The 18,021-nt window shown below is 42.3% G+C and overlaps 2 protein-coding genes across 4 annotated transcripts; one reads left to right on the top strand and one right to left on the bottom strand.

Annotated features, from left to right (window-relative positions):
* Positions 1–735: 735 nt before the first annotated feature.
* On the bottom strand, positions 736–12,654 carry wdr43 (WD repeat domain 43; the record flags this gene model as incomplete). The annotated part of the gene is made up of 18 exons (XM_079753062.1): positions 736–1,675; positions 1,773–1,831; positions 4,736–4,802; positions 5,348–5,461; positions 6,409–6,472; positions 6,644–6,675; positions 6,771–6,857; positions 6,989–7,138; positions 7,341–7,466; positions 7,615–7,701; positions 7,810–7,969; positions 8,060–8,124; positions 8,256–8,358; positions 8,891–9,009; positions 9,382–9,502; positions 11,219–11,340; positions 11,545–11,679; positions 12,448–12,654. The coding sequence occupies 18 exons, from the start codon at positions 12,652–12,654 to the stop codon at positions 1,538–1,540; spliced, it is 1,956 nt and encodes a 651-aa protein (XP_079609188.1). The 3' UTR covers positions 736–1,537.
* Positions 12,655–13,879: 1,225 nt separating this feature from the next.
* trmt61b (tRNA methyltransferase 61B) lies at positions 13,880–16,840 on the top strand. Of its 3 annotated transcripts, none has more exons than XR_013812486.1 (7): positions 13,880–14,853; positions 14,985–15,087; positions 15,455–15,648; positions 15,785–15,876; positions 16,225–16,451; positions 16,560–16,640; positions 16,756–16,786. XR_013812486.1 is itself a non-coding variant. In XM_079752735.1 (7 exons), exons 1-7 carry the CDS (start codon positions 14,062–14,064, stop codon positions 16,788–16,790), a joined length of 1,491 nt encoding a protein of 496 aa, XP_079608861.1. In that variant the 5' UTR covers positions 13,880–14,061; the 3' UTR covers positions 16,791–16,840. The 3 variants fall into 3 exon arrangements, 2 of the variants coding, with proteins under 2 accessions (XP_079608861.1, XP_079608860.1); XM_079752735.1 differs by having other exon boundaries at positions 16,225–16,418; positions 16,756–16,840; XM_079752734.1 differs by having other exon boundaries at positions 16,225–16,418; positions 16,560–16,786.
* The last annotated feature ends 1,181 nt before the right edge of the window (positions 16,841–18,021 follow it).

The following is an 18,021-nucleotide window of genomic DNA, read 5'->3' as shown; positions in this document are numbered from 1 at the left end:
TGGGGACGGGTTGATGTCATGTAACGCCAGTTACACAGGGGAGAGAAGCGTGAAGTTGAGGCTTACTCAGGGCCCAGGGGGAATGCATAACGCTGCCACTGTCCATAGATCCAAACAGACGCGAAATATCTTGATAATCCTATTGCAGTCGGTTATAAACATTACCCTTTATCGGAATTGAAAACTACAAGCGGCAATTATGTTAAGTGATTTAACCGAGAGGTGAAAGGTGCGCTTGAGGTGCACCAGTTTGTGTTGCGTGACAGCAGCCGGGACAGAAGCCATGCTGCGCAATTATAAGCATTCCTCAATTGGCTTGCATATGCAAACATGAAACGTAGTTTCTAGACTGAGAATGAAAGCCAAAGTAAAGTTAGAAAAATAAATCTTTCACTATGCTCGTTTAAACTGCAGATATTTATTTAAACTTTAAACCAATTAAATAATGAGTAAAATAAAACATCCAGCCACTAGATGAAGGAATTACATCCCTCGAAAGTGAAGATGACATTTTCAAATATTGGCTGCAGTGAAGAAGTTAAAAAGCACAGGTAGCTCAATAGTTAAAAGCACGAAGTCAAGACCATTAGGAACTATGAACAATCAGTTGACTAGACATTCATTGTAAACAGCTTGGATGGCTAGCCCTTTCATCCAACATAAAATGTAAATGTTGTAACTTAATGAATATGTTCAGTACCCATGAAAACACTCAGAAATTGCAGGTTTCAAATGTTATGAATTTGGGAGCCTGTTGGAAAAACCCATTTATTTATCAATTTGAGCAAATTCACATTTTGTTTTATGTTGTGGCTATGGGTTCAAAATCAGGCAACAAACCAAAAACAATAACACAAATAAGGAACATTATTGAGGGGACAACAGAACAGGAATTTATTCAATACGTACTATTGTGTTTCTTCCTGCAGACAAGTGATGAGGGCTTTGACAAAACAGCGGCACTGTGATCAAGCATTTACTGTACAAAGGGAGAACAGATGCCCCTGCATCGCTATACAGTAGCCAAAGCCCAGGCTTTGCTTTCATCATCAGGTTGTCTACACACCGGTGGGCAAATTTAGTTTCACCGCAAGAGCTTACTTGGTGACTCGCATTCTACCAATGAGCGAATGAGCATTTGGGTGAAGCGGTACAATCATGCTGAGGCATGACAGAATACCGTATGATAACTCAGGACCAAGGCAAAAAACAAGTGTTTTTCATGGGGGTGGTTAAGTTACTATATGACGGCTGTAGAGTTTAGCCATAGATGACTTATACACTGGTATTGGGGGGGGGGGGGGGGGGCGGCGTATGACAGCACAGCACTCCAGCTGGTTGGGCCGAGGAGAACAATGTCTGTGCTGGGAGACCGCAGTGAAATGGCAGGGCTCAGAGGAGGGGCTTGGTCTGTTTGCAATTCTGTAAAACCATCATTTGTTCAGATAAAATCAAAAGCATGAAAATAAAAAGTATATATATAAATCTTTAACCCTCCCTCCCCCGTCCCGTCCCTTAATTCGTGTACGATTGGCGTTTATTCTTCCTCGCTCTCGTTTTCATGCTCCATGTCCTCATCGCCGTTTGTTTTGGACTCCAATCTCCCGTTGTCTTCGTCGCCGCTGTTTGGCCCTTCCATCACTCCATCGTCCTCCTCATCCTCTTCCTCCCAATTCTAAAGACAAAAAGGTAGAGGTCTCAGGATTAGACAACTCAAAAAAAGAAAAAAGGACAATCCGTGTACAACACTGGAAGGACGGTGTGGTACTCACATCAGAGTTATCATCATCAGGAAGGCCTTCGTCTCCAGAGGCGTCGTCTTCAGAGGACTCTGGAGGACCAAGGGGAAACACATTAATCCAACCTCTGCAGTCATGGGCATTTAAAAACTCTCGAGCATGCCCCCGTCTGCACTACACCTTATGACTACGGTCGGAGACGCGTGCTCAGATGGGCAATAACGCAACCAGTGAATCAGTAAACTCCCCGTCTTAGAAGATCTCACATTTGTGTTGGGCGAAGTGTGGGGCAACTGGAATAATCAGCATTTTAAATACCACAGCAAAGGCCATTTACACACCCCGTGCACAAGCCCACCTGACCCCTACCCACAAAACACGCATTAAGCAGCTCTGTAATTTTACAAATGTCAAACATGCCACTACTTTGACTTATACATGGAACACCAAATTTCATGCCAGTTATTGCCATTTCAGAAAGACACTACAAATAAAAACCATTTTGAACATTGAGTGCTTTCACCATGAACTATTTGTGGGAGTCATCAATAATTGTAGGAGCCACAATGCCAAAAAGCTCAATGTGGCATTTGATTGTGTACAGTAGCACCTTTCAACTGTCTCATTAAAGCACTTACGGTGTGAACATAGACGTTAAGTACCCTTAATACTGTGCATATTGCATAAAGACCCTGTCCCCATTTGTTAATGTAACATCCCCGAACATGGTAACGTCCCAACATATCCTCTGCAAATATATAATATTATTAAATCTAAAAGAACGATTCAAAGATACATTACTGCCATTTATATAAAGATTTATATTCATTTGTTGACATCCATTTTTCGCATGGGAAGAGAGTTCAGCGGTGAAGCGAAATTGTATGGAGATGGATCACATACTCATTAAAAGGTTTAGACGGGACTCATAGTTACTCAGCTCAGAAGCAATGCAAATGGTGAGCTGGCAGAATGAAGGGCTTTGTTTTGGTAAGGACAATGGCCAAGGGCTTAACTACCTAATCCCTGACTCGATACTTAAGAAACAATACACCTTTGTCATAGCTAGAGGTTATGCCATTTTACAAAAGGGTATTAAGGTACTGAACATCAACGCAATATAACCAATGCCATTTTATAAGGCTTATTTTCATTGCTTATGGTATGTGTTGAAGATATAGGACGTGAAAAGGATCCTTTTAACAGGAAAGTTTACCCTCAATATTTCACAACACCAATTATAACGTGACGATTGCTCAGACCCCAATTAGGTTAACGATATGAGGACAGTTGTCAGGACAGTTGTACTTAATGAACAGTTTTGTACATGTCCACCCTTATCTAATTGAGTTGTGGTGTACTTCCTATAATAACATAACGCTAATTGAATGTGGTTGCTTTTGCATAAACTAACAAAATGAACCCGCACGTCTTTTTTAAAAAGGCACAAGGTAAAACAATCAGATTCGCTATGATGCGATTCAAGGAATAACAGTGAGTCACTTGACCACTCTATTGAACGCGTTGCTGCGAAAGTTAAATGTAGATTTAAAAACTGCTAGCTTCTCTAAACAGTGAGGAGAGAAAAAAGTTGATGGTAGCTGAGCACATTCCAGCAATGACACTAGGCAACTGCAGTGCCGTGGATGAAATTTGTGTGTATAGGAAATGGCGATTAAATACAGGAGGTGGATGGATCGATTTTTTATAAATCGCCAATATCAGGGCAATATTGAACTTAAATCAGATCAACCTTATTGCTTATTTTCACTTCACGTCAAAATATACTTTTCACTTTTAGCTTTAACCTTTGTTCTCTTTGAACTCCGATTCAGACTATCAATACAAACGGCCTCAGGCATAAATCAATCTACTGATCATACATAAAATAGTGGCATCAAGCCACTAGTGATCATCATATTTCCACAGAAGTCCAAGCAGACCTCGCCGCTACGGTATGTTCAACTCGTCCACAACCAGCACCGCGGTTAGTTTTAATTATCTATTTTTTTTTTTAACCAAGAACCCATTGAACACAAGGGGGGGGGGGCTGTTGTATTCCCTCTTGTTCAGAACACGGCCGGGCCCTAATAGCCACCCTCAGTTGGTTATTCACAGAAGCCTTTTCTTTGATTTGATTTGTCTGAGCCCCTGGGGTATGTTACATTGAAGTTTGAGTGATGCAGCGGCTTCTCCGATTTTGTATTATTTGGTTCCATATGATGTGATGGATAATCAACAGTGCACTCCTCAGTGTTCATGGTCTACCTTTGGCGTTTAATGTGGCCTATGATCATTTTACCTTTACTTTTTTTTAACCTTTTGCCACAGCAGAGACTGCTGTGCCGTTGGCAGAGTGTGCAGTGTCATGACCAAAGTGGCAGATGAAACGCTTTCCTATTGGAGGAAATTGAACTGGCTCAGAAAACTGCTTTTGTGGTGGAACTGTTACTCTGGTTGTTTTATGTTCAGATACAAAGAACTTGGGATGGAGGGGCTCATGATTTGTATAGGACTGCAGTACAGTAATGAGACTAAACAGAGCCACGTTCCGCTCAGAGAGGGGACTGAAAGCTGCCGACCAGGTTGCCTGGCAACAGGAGCCTTGTTTGCATGTTAGATGAGTGACTGCACGGAATTCAAAAGTGCCTTGCCGAGTTACATGTGCGTGTGTTGAGATGCGTCAGTGCATCAGCTCAATGGCTCGCCGAGAGAGAACGGCACTCAATAAAAATGTAGAATACCGACCATTACTGCCACCAATTGAACACCTGCTCTGGGAAACCATTCTGACACGCAACCCTTGGATAAATAAAAGCACGTCTACCGGTTCAGTCAAACTGAAAAGCCAGAATGTCCGCCATTGAAGGTGCTGACCGAATCCCTGCACGTCCTGAACCGCAGGGTACCAAACATAATGGCTTTGATGAAATGGACTGACGTTTCATCTCATTCCACCCCGCCCTCCCAAGGACAAACAGTGCTGTATTCCTTACCCTCTTCGTAGACCAGCTTAGCAGTGCGGTCCACTTCTGTGTCTATGCAGCTGTTGCTTGTCGCCACCTAGTGGTGAAAACGAGGTAGATGATTATAGACGCAAAAAACATTCAAATCAAATCCCCAAAGCAGTCTTCTCCTGGTCTCTTCATTGCTCAATCCCGTTGACACCAACTTTCAAGACCCCAAAAGCTTCAGGACCAATCAGTGCTATAGGGAGAGAGTTTAAGTCGTCAAGTTAAAGATGAGAACGAAGTGACGCATCAGTTCTCTGCCGTTGCTAAATCTGTTCTGAAGTCAAGCAAATACATTGACAGAAATTTGATCCGAAGGCTTGCTTCAATTTTTTCAGCCTTATTTTCTCTGTCGCCGCCGTCCTTTAGGAAATTATGCAGGCTGTAACACTCACGCCTTGCTTAGTCATGAACTAACATCTATCCCTTGATTGGACCTTCCACTTATGTTGAATGCAATGGGATCGAGGCAATACTGAGATTCAGTGACAAATGGGAGACTCGACCTTATTGTCCAAGAAGGTTAATGCTTCGTAGGCCGATTCTGGTTTTGGTACACAATGCTAATGTACAAAGCTCTTTGCAAAAAGTGCATACCTGTGTGATGAGAAGAAGCAGTTTGCCATTCAGCTTGTTTAACCTGTGGAATATTTTAACCCTGCTTTCGATCATGTGGTACAGCACTCCGAGTTGGTTTACCAAGTCAGGCAGCTGTGGAATGGGAACATATGGGGATCATAATGAACAAGAAGCCTGGTAATTGGCGGCGTTTAAGAACAATATTAACAGGTTCAGACCAGGCATGAAAAAATATATGTCAGGTGGCATTGCACTAGGGCGAAAACACACGACTTGTGTTGCTGTCAACATGCAGGCTTTTGGGGGTTAGCCTCAGTACGTGATTATTATTTTTTTACGTTGGCCAAACCTAAGAGGCAACTGATATGCCTTTAAGAGGTACCAATAAGTACAGAGTACTGAGAAACATTACAATGTTTGGAAGTAAGGAGATCAATTTTGTGTTAGTGTAGCTCAAAACTGATCATGATCAGTGGCTCACTCCCTATAGGCGAGTATGCCCTGGGTTGTGGGATAGTTCAGCTGAATCCCGACGTAAATGAGATGAAAACTGACCAACGCCAAGACACGTCAACCCAGTTTCTAATTTTTATAATGTTATTTTGTCAGGTTTGCTGCCAATATGGCAAATTAAGATTGGCGCAGAATTGACTACAAACATTAAACCCAGTTGATTTAAATGAGATTCCAATAAAAGTCTTATAATGTGCACAGACAATATCAGTAATGCCACCGGCAGTCAGGATGTCTATTCAAATTTAAATATGAAAAGTGTTATGCAAAGCACTCCCAATATCTAAGGCTTAAAAATCCTTGAGTCAACCTTGACTAAATGGTTTACACACTTGCTGCAGCTATTCTGTACTTAGTGGAGTACAGAATACATCACTGGCCTGCATCATATCCAAAGTTAACTTGAATTAAATCATTTTAAATTGAACAAGTTGTACTACTAGGGAATACAAGACTTGCAATACCAAGTATTGCAAGATTGCAAAACGACAAAGTAATGACCCATTTCTTAACCGTCAGCCAGTGTCAGTGTCTAGTCCGTCAGGCGGGTTGCAGGGTGGACTCACCGATGACAGGTACGAGGTGTGTTGCACCAGCACTGCCTTGAGCCACCGTACCATTAGTAGGGCCCTGCAGGGGGAGGGGGAAAAGAAGCCATGCTCCATTAGCGGCTCACATGGCGTTGTACAGCGGTATGCTGGTGGTGCCGGTATGATGTGGCCCTTTAGACCAAGTGGGAACCTGCGGTGTGGTGACAAGATAATGAAGTGCACAGGGCAGGACAGGGGCTGCTTCACTTACGCTATAGGATGTCCTTGCAGTCTCTTGGTGATCTGAGAGAACAAAACAAAAGTTTACATATTCGTTCCTAGGCCTCTTTTTTTATTTTTTTAGCAATAGAAGTTGAGAAATAATGATTTGGACTCACTTGGTTCACCAACGGCAGGACTGCTGGGAGTGGCAACCGGGCCACAGTCTTCTTTATCTGCATTTCTTTCTTGTTCTGGAACACTTTCTGCAAGGAGGAGGGGAAACGTTGACTTGAACCGTTATATGGGTTAAGAATCAGTAAGACATTATTTGGAGATCAGCATCGAGGTAACACAGACAAACTCACACATTAGAATTGTTTGGAAGCACACTTACATTCAGGATCTCTGCATCTTGGCTCTCCAAGCCTTGCACCAGAAGCACTGCAAAGTTGTCCATCTGGAGGGAGGGAAGCCCCTTCACCCGGCCCTTCTGTGCAGATACGGTGGAAAGATCGATCTCTTCAAGACGCTCTTCTATTGACATCTGCACAAAGGGAATGAACAAGTGGTTATAAAAAGGGTATTCAATTAGTTCCACGTAGACAACTGGCTTGCCAACTCGATAGTGAAACACCAACCACAACTAGAAAAACAAATGGCAGGTATGGTTCCATTTTCCCCTTTTCCCCAAAAGTCAAAAGCAATTTATAAGAATACACAATTGACCAAAGATAAATTAAGCTTACCTCTGTAGTTTTACCGCCTAGTTTCCTCTTCTCTGATCCTAGTGAGGTCACGGTGATGGGAGCCTGGTGACCAGGAAGCCCGGGGACCAACACTTTGCTCTTGGTATTGACTAATGGCGTTTTCACCTGGAAAAATTAAGATTCACTTTAAATATTGACCACGTGTTCACTCCATGATTGCCACACAGAAAATCAAAATGTCTACATGCCAAGCACTTGCAATTCCCTGGAGCAAGGGGCAAGACACGTGGCGGTAAGGACAAGATGGTGGTACCTTGGAGACATTGACGTCAACGGAGAGGGATAAAGTGGTCTTCACGTCCCGGGTCAAGCAGATGTGTCTTTCTGATGAGTTCACCTCCTGGAGATAGGTGAGTGGTTGGGGGTAAAAAAATATATATAAATAGTCATCCTTTTAAACAAAGCCCACAAACATGCTGCTGTATTTCAACGGTTCTGCTTTACTCACCACTCTCTCCATGACAGGCTGAAGGTGGTTGCCATAGGCCAGCATCACACTCCGCGAGTCCGACCCCAGGGCTGTGGCCAGCAAGGGAATGGGCACTGGGGAGTCTTCTACGCCCGACATCTGCACGGTACAGGAAGGGGGCAGGGGCTTCTTGCACGGCCTGTGAGGAACACAAACAGCAAATCAATCTACAGATGCTTCGGGTGAAACACATGCTAGGTGACTAGGAACAATACTTTGAGGGTCTTACCCGTTCAAAAAGTGCTCAAAAAGATGGAGCTGTCCATCTTTGCACACCACAGCCAGTCTCATTGCCTGCACAAAGAACATTTAGACTGACTTATTATGGAGAATGGGAATAGAGAATAACCTATCCAAATCTGCATGAAAGACAGTAGTATCAATGATTATTCATCGCGGTCATATGAGAGCACAACGTGTCTGACCTCCTCTTTGCTGTTGGAAGAGTAGAGGTCAATGTGCAGGGGTTCGTCGGTCAATGTGAACGACACCACAGAGTTCTTGTCTTTGCCATCGTCTCGCACTTGCCTATGAAACACATACAAAAGCATCATATACAAGAGTATCATAGCAGTAACACAAACTATTGATATACGTATGTGCATTTAAGTGGACAGGTATACAACAAAATCCAATAGAAAAAAAGTTAATTATGAAAACGCATAAAGAGGGAAAAGGATCAAATAAGTATGCAAAAACACATGGAAAGGTATCACAATAGAAACATCTTTGAGGATGAGTCTTCAGTGTTATACATGTTAATTAGCTGCCAGCATCTACTACATGCTACCCCTCTGCATAATCTGTATGCTGTATTGATGTGAAAAGAACGTTACAATATGCAATGATGAAAGGCCGCAGACAAGGACCGTATGATAGGCTGGGCTAGTTAAATACGAATTCCTGAAAACACTGCACCCGTTAGGCTGACTTCTTAAGAAATCCATACAGCTCTATTCCTCGCTAAAACAAAAATACTATAAATAAAAACCAAAACCAAGAAGATGGCAGCCGAATTGTACGAGTAATACTATTCATTCACAAAAATCCCTCAACTCACCAAACGCTGAGGAGCCTGTCATACGCAGCCCCAGACAGAAAGTACAGTCCATTGCCGTCTGGTGGCCGGGTGGTAGCAAAGCATAGGGTCGTTATAGCTGTCGAGTGGCCTGTGAATTTCTGAAAAGAGGGCAGAAAGCAAATGTGCCAATGTTTTATTCATTCATGTTTCTTGGACTAAGCTCAATGCTTACATTAGATATGATCAAAACATTAATTAGCGTATTTACTAATTATTTCAATCCACGGTAAAAGAAAAAACAGGTTAATCGATAGAGCCACAGTATGACGTTCCCTATCGGCCATATGTCAGACCGCAAATCATACCAGCTCTTTATAAATGAGTACAGGCTGTAGTTATGGGGAGCTTTCAACTTGGGTAGACATCATTAGTGGCAGCAGTAATGTCTACTGTCATCACTTTGACAAAAAATCTCACACCCAGGAATAAAGATCCATTTGTGTCCAGTACCAAAGAGCTGCCATGCTCACCCTATACACCTCCTTAGTCTCCAAGTCCCACATCTTGATGGTCTGTCCTGCAGAAAGCAGCAGCTTGCCGTCAGGACTCGCACACAAACTGGTCACTGCTGCACGGTCCGCTTTCCACTTGCTGAACACATTGAACAGATACATTCACACATTAACTCATCTGTCATCACCCCAAAAAAACATGGGGTAAAACAGGACTCTTTATCAAAGCTTAAATATCATGGGGATAAACGTATCAAATAACCAAAGGTGAATTGGGGGTTTGGCAATACATTGGCATGGCAACAGATGGCCATAAGCATGAGACTATTTCCAAAGGCAGCCATGGATCATTGGCAATAAATCACTTAATACTAGGGATGGGCAACGATCGATAATTCACTTTTTGATAATTCACTGTTGCTAAGCATATAATGACCGCTGTCAAGGAAAGTGGATTTTTTTAGTTCACCGTCATGCTGGCTGTGTTCAGTAAAATAAATAGCAATCTGTTTTCGGCGCATGTGGGCCTATCTGCCTAAGCCGACGTTGAAATAATTTGGATGTTGAATGTTGATGGCGCAGTTGTTGAAATAAACAGATTGATTTCATAAAAATCATAAAAGCCTCTCCCTGTGTCATTGTATGTGCGTGTATACGAGGTGCGTGCGGGGTCCTTGATTGACCGATTTTCGAATATTTCTCAGCAGATATCGAATAGTATTTTTGCCAGAATGCACATCCTACTTAATACCTTGAAAAACATGCTCCACGTAGAATAAAAACTATTGCCCATATAATTGAGTTTGCCTGTATTAGGTCATTGGCACTTTAAGTGGAATTAAGTTACGGTCTCGGATAGAACTGCGGGGACAATCTCAGCGGGTTCTTTTCCGTGGAGCTTTGTTGCTCTTTTCTTCCATTTTGGATAAGTTGTATGTAAATTATAGCTGTTGGTAAAGTATTTATGTAGGTTTGTGCTTATTGGCTAATTCTATTTACCCTGGTGACCGTTTATGTAAATATGTCCCCGTCTGTGTTTCTCTGCTAGTGAGATTTGTTAGATATGTGGGCCAATTATCTTTCCAACTAGCAAGGTTGTCTACATAAGCCTGTTCTGTGTACCAGTAGAGCAGTGAACTAAACCATCTCATACGGTTGTATTGCCCAGCTAGGCCGGCCCTCATAGTCGGGCTACATAGACAGCCATGTTAATAATGTATACAGCTCCAAATTACCAGTACATTGTACATACATATACAAGTGTTATGGCTTGAACGTGTGCAGGTTGAAAAAGCAATTGCTTGTATGTTATTACTGTTATATATAAATATTCATGCATCATCGTTCCCTTAAGAACACATTCTTCCTCAAAGGAACATTCCCTAACAGAAGCCTGTGGTCTCCCTGTGACTGGCGTTCACCAGCTCTACTCCGCACATCTACAGAGGCCCTAGACATATTTCAATCTTTTATATTCTTGAAGTGTGCGCACGTGGAACTTTTGGGGGCCTCTGACATTAGTTAGCCTATATGCCAACAGAATAGGCCGACCCTCTTAACTTACTACATAACTTACATAATGCGCAGTTGGATTTATTGTTGAGCATTCATTATCGTTCATAACTGTGACCCAAATTTGTATGAACAATTGGCAACGAATGTGCAACAATAAATTATCCAGCATAATTTAGAAATGGCCTTGTGGATGCAAGGCATTCAAAAAAGAAGATGCCATCAATGTGCCTTAGAAAAATATATTTCCCATCCCTTTCATCAATTGGGGCAGACATAAATAAAAAAGGGTGCAAGTTGTTCTAGAAAATGCAAGTTGTGTGCGTAGTATGTGGCTACTGACCAGCGTGACTTTCCCGTTTGTAAGTCCCACTCTACAATTTGAGTATCATCTGAACCGCTGTATAACAAGGCGTCCTGGGGATGCCAGTCCACACAGTTCACCGCTCCACTATGACCACCGTCCTATCACCAGAAGAAAGAAAAAAACATTAACAAAAAACACAAATCACAATAATAATGCACGGAAATGTACACAACAAGCAATTTTTCAACTCCACCGCCCACCTCTGGGGTTGTGGATAATTAGATATATTTATTTTATAAAGCTACCAGTGCAATAATTTGTGATTTACAAACATTACAAATGTAAGTGTACCGCGACCTCACCAGAGTGCAGTGCAATGCTCCTTTTGCTGTGCTGTAGATAAGCAGAGTGCCCGCCGCCGTGCCCATTGCCAAAAGGTCTGCCTTCTGCTCCACCTGCACTGCCTCTGATTTCCTCTTCTTCCTTAGAGGACCCTCCTAAAAAAAAAAAAAAAAAGTTAACAGTTAATGAAAAAGATCAAAATCCATTAGAAAAATATTTTGATGCTTGTGTTTTACATACAATTATCAAGGAATAAAGACCATTTTCAGCTGGACAAGTAAATGTCAAAGTGGTGTTTGCAGAAATGGCCAATATCACGAGGTACCAAAAGTTATTCAGGGGCAGCAATCTTGCTCGGTAGGATATAAACCCTTAACGTATTAGGACATTTGCGTTTACTTGTCTTAGTATCTAAAGTATATTAAAACGTCAGTGATCTATTGCTTCAAGTGTCATGGTGGAACATGTTAGCTTGAAAGCTAAACCTTGTGTAGCTAACGCTAACTTCCAAATGCACACTTTTACAAGCGACAGAGGAGAGAACAACGATGCGAGACATTACATAACGGCGCATCTGAAAACAAACAAACACATTGTGGGGTTGCTTCATTCGAAAAACACTGATTTGCAGCAGCATTTTCTGAATTGGAAACTAATTTGCCAACCATGTGGGACCAACATGTGCGTTTCCCTCAGGCGCTACATAGCCAGCTAATAGCTGCTAACGTGGCCACCGCTGCTAACCCCAGCCCTGTCCGTGTCACACAGGAGATGATCTTCACATTAACACGCATGGTTATCCGAGGAGTCACTCCTATGCTCAACATTAAATGCAATATACTCGGTTAACTGCCGACGCCCGGTTACAACTAATGCATTTCGTCAAGGCCTAAGCATTGTAAAGTACCGCTACCACCACATACCTTGACTGTCCGGCATGGTCCCCATGCTATGCATGTACAAGTGGCACTCAGATGGGCAGAAGGCACATATTCTTGGTGAAGTGTTTTACTATCAGTATTCCAGATTCTTAATCTACCATCTTGGGCACACAAGGCTAGATACTGGCGTGATTTAGGTGAGAAAACGCAGGGTAGTCCAAGCGAAGAGCTGCCACCGTCAGCCGCCATTTCCCCAGTACTGCGTGAGTCTGCGTGGTTGAAAAAACCACGTGTGAGTGTTCACAAGCAGGCGCATTTCGCCTGGAGTTTACAGCTTTCCCATTGGCTACTATCTAGAAATGGGTGTGTCTTAAAAAAAATCTCATCCGTTTTGGGAAACAATATTCGATTTTAGTTTTAAATCAAATACAAGGCTTACTACTACATTGGAGTATGTAGTGGATTGTAATTAATTGTAATTACTTCGTTTGTCGATTTTGGCTTGTCCACAGCAATACAAACAAGCAGCTGAGTGCAAAGGTGAGCATCCCAGTTTACCACTCGGGTTTTATCTAAACGGGGAAAGCGCTTTGATTATTTGGTATTGATTGTATAAGTGCATAATTAGTACCACAATTTACCCTCACTAATATACGCAACAACGTTATCCCTCTATAACATCTGTGAGGTCACAATATTCTTTTGTGTGCTGTTTTAACTTTCAATTAAAAAAACGAATACCATTTTTTTGCACCGATAAGACACATTTCACAGTTAATGAAAGTTTAAAGAAGTTAATAATAATAATAATAATAATAATAATAATAATAATAATAATAATAATAATAATAATAATAATAATAATAATAATAAAAGTATACACTTTTTGGGTTTTTTTCTTATTTTTTTTGGGGTACTTCACAGAGAACAAATGTCGTCCTCTGCTGGAAAATTATGCTTACTGACCCCAAGCAGTCAGGTTCCTGGAAAAATCCACTACCCCCAATCCAACCCCACAAACCCTACCAAACGGATTTTTCAAATACATATTTTTCGTAATTTGCAAAGCATTTTTGCACTTGAATCAACTGTTGCTGGTACCACGACCACTTGAACACTTTACACTTACACATTACACTTACGCTTTCATTACTTATTTTTACTCATTACTTATTACCACTGTTTTAGTTGTTGTAGTCTCTTATTATTACTTACTTTTTTGTATTATTTATTATTGTGATCTTTGCTGCTACTTATTGATAACATATTTTTCATATTTGTATTTACTTTATCTTGCATTGTTGCTTCTTTGTGGCTGTTGATGAACCAAGCCAAATAATTGTACTGTTGTTTACTTGTACAATAAGATGTAATACAAGTAATTCTCATTGGACACTGCCTAGAACGCACAGCAGGCGGAGCATGCGTTGTCGCAGATTGATGACGTATTCGTCTTGCTGCATGGGGAGGATGACATTCTGCTGCCGGATGCAATGCCCTCGTTGGAGACCTACTTGACTTTCATGCGCAGCATTGTAGTAGAAATCCAAAAGTCTTTGTTTTCTCGGCTGTTGTGACTACAACTTCCATGTTTTGGTTAAGTTTACCCAATTGCTTAGATGTAGTTTTATATATTATTAACTGTTAATTTAAACCATGGCGATACATATGCCCATGGCAAGGGCTTTGCTTTGGCAGACGCTCGCACGAAACCAAATACCCAGTATTGGGCACAAACGTTATAGGAAGCTGCATAAATACAATGTACAGTCAAGGGTCCGTGAAGTAAGACGTTTTTCCGTAGGTACTAATAAGATGGACGAGGACGACAGCCAAAAAGTAAGACGAGATGTGTCTCTAGTCAGAAGACGTCCCCTCTCTCCGCTGGAGAGAATTAGTCAGTTATTACCTCAGGAATCCCTTGGACCTGAAGTGGAACAGTTAAGAGACTGTAATGAGGAGAGAACTGATGAAAGCCTGGCTGTCACTGAGGATTCAAACCCTCTAGTCGCATCTGACAAAATCTGTGGATCAGATACACCCATAAAGGGAATCACAATGCCCCAAGAAGAGATTACAAATCTATCTAATGGTCGGACTGTTGCCGATTGCAGTGACATGCAAAGCCAAGTAGGGGCTGGAACTCCATCTCACATGGCCGAACCACTGCCAAAATCTCTCCCTCAGGAGACCATGATCGAGTTCGGGGAGCTGCTTGTTGCCGAGTTTCGCAAGAAAGGTCGGGTAGAGTTTAGGAAGATGTTCCAACTGCAGGAGGGAGTGCGTCTGCAAAGCTCCTGGGGTACCATAAACCACGACGACATGGCAGGGCGACCCTCGGGCCGGATTATGAGGACTACACACTGGGCTCCCATCCTCATTCGCCGCCCGAGCCTGGAGGATTATGTGCTGTTAATGAAGAGGGGACCAGCAATAGCGTACCCAAAGGTTCTGTTGGTTTAGTTCAGTTCATGGGCCTATTGTTCCCAATATCTGTCTCTGTCATGGTGTGTTATTGAACAGTTCATTACCGACTAAACATTGTAACATTGGTGTCCATGCATTTCTATTCCCTCCAGGATGCCAGCATGATGTTGACAATGATGGACGTGGTAGAGGGAGACAGTGTGCTGGAGTCGGGGTCAGGGTCTGGGGCGATGTCCCTCTTCCTGTCCCGAGCAGGTCTGTAGTACGAGCCACATGCATTAGGCTTAAAACATATGTGAGTCATGTTTACAGCATGCATCAATTGTTTTACGAAGATGTTAACACTTGAAACTGAAATCGATATTCACACCTTCTATGTTAAAGACTTCACAAGTGATACAAATAAACATGTTGCTGTAATGGTTTTTTTAAACCCTGACTACAATAAAATTAAATCCTGATGTACTTATCCGTTTAACTATTTACTAATCAGTTGCAGAAAAAGCAATTAATTAGTAGTGGGGCAACAGTGTTAGGCCTTCTAAATTGGATACAATGAAGTCAATCCTACACTGGTGGTGAAAATACTTTATTATTCGTGTGTGTGTTGCATGCACGGCAGTGGGCTCCAAGGGTACCGTGCTGAGTGTGGAGGTCAGGGAAGACCACCTCGGCAGATCGGTGAAGAACTACAAACGCTGGCGGTCGTCGTGGGCCCGGCGGCGTGGGAGCGAGGAGTGGCCCGACAACGTTCACTTCCACCAGGCCGACCTGGGCTCCGCCTCCTCCCTGCTTGCCGGTCGGGGGTTCCATTCGGTCGGTTTTAACAGCAGAAATGCAACAATACAAACTACAGTCCTTTGAGCATTTTTTGTTGTTTTTTCCCAATAACCCAGCACATTATGGTGACATTTCATTCTTGAGGTACTGACATGGATTTTGTCTGTTGCAGGTTGCTCTAGATCTCATCAGTCCCCAGTTGGTATTGCCAACGGTGGTTCCTCACCTCCACCCCGGGGCTGTGTGTGCTGTCTACTTGGCTAAGTGTGTAACATGAGCTTCCCCACTAGAGTTGATTAGTGGATTATGTGTCACAACCCCTCAAAAGACCTAAACAACAAGGAGAACATTTGCTGATGAGGTGTGCAAAGCCCTTATTGAGTATAAAGGTGTGATCTCAGGTTTGCCATCCCATATTTGAGAGATGTTCAAGAGGTTCTGTCAGATAGTCTGAAGTTATTTTAAATGTTTTTGAATTGTCCTTACACCATCCACAGTAAATATATGATCCCACATTATTCCATATTGATCAGGTATATTGTACTTGCCTGTGCCTGCTTTTTTTTTAATTGGGCCATACTGACAAACCTCACACTTGTATCGATCCTATAGTATAACACAAGTCGTCGATCTACTTGACGGCATCCGTTGCTCATCCCTTCCTCTGCTGTGCGAGCGCATCATAGAGGTGCCCGTCAGGGATTGGCTTGTGGCGCCGGCTCGCCAGAAAGACGGGGACTTCTGCACAAGGAAGTCTCCCGTGTCCAACGAGGACAAGAAGGACCTATGTGGAGTGGAGGAAAAAGGTGAAGTGAAGGAAGTTCAATGCAGCTTTTGATGTAAGGTCAGACGTGTTGAGGAATGTGTTCTTTATAGAGGTGCAGATGGTGATACTGGAAGCTTAGGATCGCACAGATCCGGTTTCATCTAAATGTTTTGTTTTTAAGGAGAGTCTGCGAACGATGCACGGCCTTTCGGAAGCGTGCCCTACATCAGCAGACCACACCCGGAGCAATTGAGCCACACTGGTAACAAAGCATTTGAATCCAGCAGTTCATCCTTCAATCTAAAATCTCACATGTGAAATATGTGAGATATTGCACGAGTTTCCTGATTTGAAATTGCCTTTGTTTTCACTTTCAGCATTCCTGGTAAAACTACGGAAATATGTACAGTAGCCTCTTTGCAAATGACATACGTTTATTGTACACTATGACTAATAAAAAACTTGTGACCTGTTACCCTTCATTTTTGTTCGGATGTGACCAAATGTGATCAAACAAAGATCCAGGCACAGGCATTGCCACGAGAATATGGTATGTTTTCTTGGTTGGCAGAACTATGCCAAAGGGAGGTTTTGTATGAGACACAATGATGGCACAATTGACTAAAAACAAAACAAGACCATACTGAAGTTTAATTTTCTTCTCTATTCAGCCCTCCGCTAGAAGCATTATCACAATAGAAACCACACACATGCACCACAATATTAATATTAAGGGTTTCACAATGTACCTATTGTTATTGAGATATCAATTTGAATTGGGAGCGCCAGTATCTCAGTGGCGGAGTGTTAAAGTTTTCCCACAGGGGGACACTTTGATTCAGTCAAAGTTAAAACTATCCACTGATGGATTAAAAATTCTGAGTCAAAGTCAAAATGACCAATAATTTCTGGTCTGACAATGTAATTGTCTAGATATCCAAATTTGCAAACATTATTCTATCAGCCGTCAGCTTCAGAAGGTAGCAGAATGTTGAAAATCGCCATGTACATTGAGGGTACCTCCCCTAACATAAAGTTTGAAAGTTTACATAAAGTTTGGTGTTGACATCTCATTCAATAACGGCGCAGTAATTCCTCATAAGCGAAATGCACCAATTCGCCTATAGAGGGCCCAAATTCACACAAACGGCATCTATTAACGTTATCACCAGGAGAGTGAACGCGCCTTCTGTATGTCTCAGTGTGCGTTTGTGGTCACACGTGGGCTATGGGAGTAAAAAAATATAGTGTTGTAAACAAAGACGGAGGCATGGGTTCGTAGTAATGACTCGGGACCTGAAAAGGGGGGCCGCTGGGATAGGCAGTGAATGCCTTCTGTGACTGTATGCAGTCAGTTATTTTTTTTCGCTTTCACAAGCAACCAGTGAATAGTATAATTCAATCAAAAATAAGTCAAACAGAGTATGGCTTGTGTTTTTGCAGCAGGTGATACAACTTGTGTATTTCAAACAAAGCACAACACTGAAAGTAAGGCAGGGTGAAAGACGGACTAGTAATTTATATAGAGCTTTTATTTAACGCTTACAAAGGCAGGCTGTGTCATTTTAAAAGCCAGAGTAGAATCAAAACATGCCCGTAAAGTACCAGTGCAATACATCCTAGGACCTGTGGTCAGAGCCAAT

This window comes from Pollachius pollachius (assembly GCF_949987615.1).
Source record: "Pollachius pollachius genome assembly, chromosome: 15".
Classification (NCBI taxonomy): Eukaryota; Metazoa; Chordata; class Actinopteri; order Gadiformes; family Gadidae; genus Pollachius; species Pollachius pollachius.
This window is presented reverse-complemented; position numbering and strand designations above follow the sequence as displayed.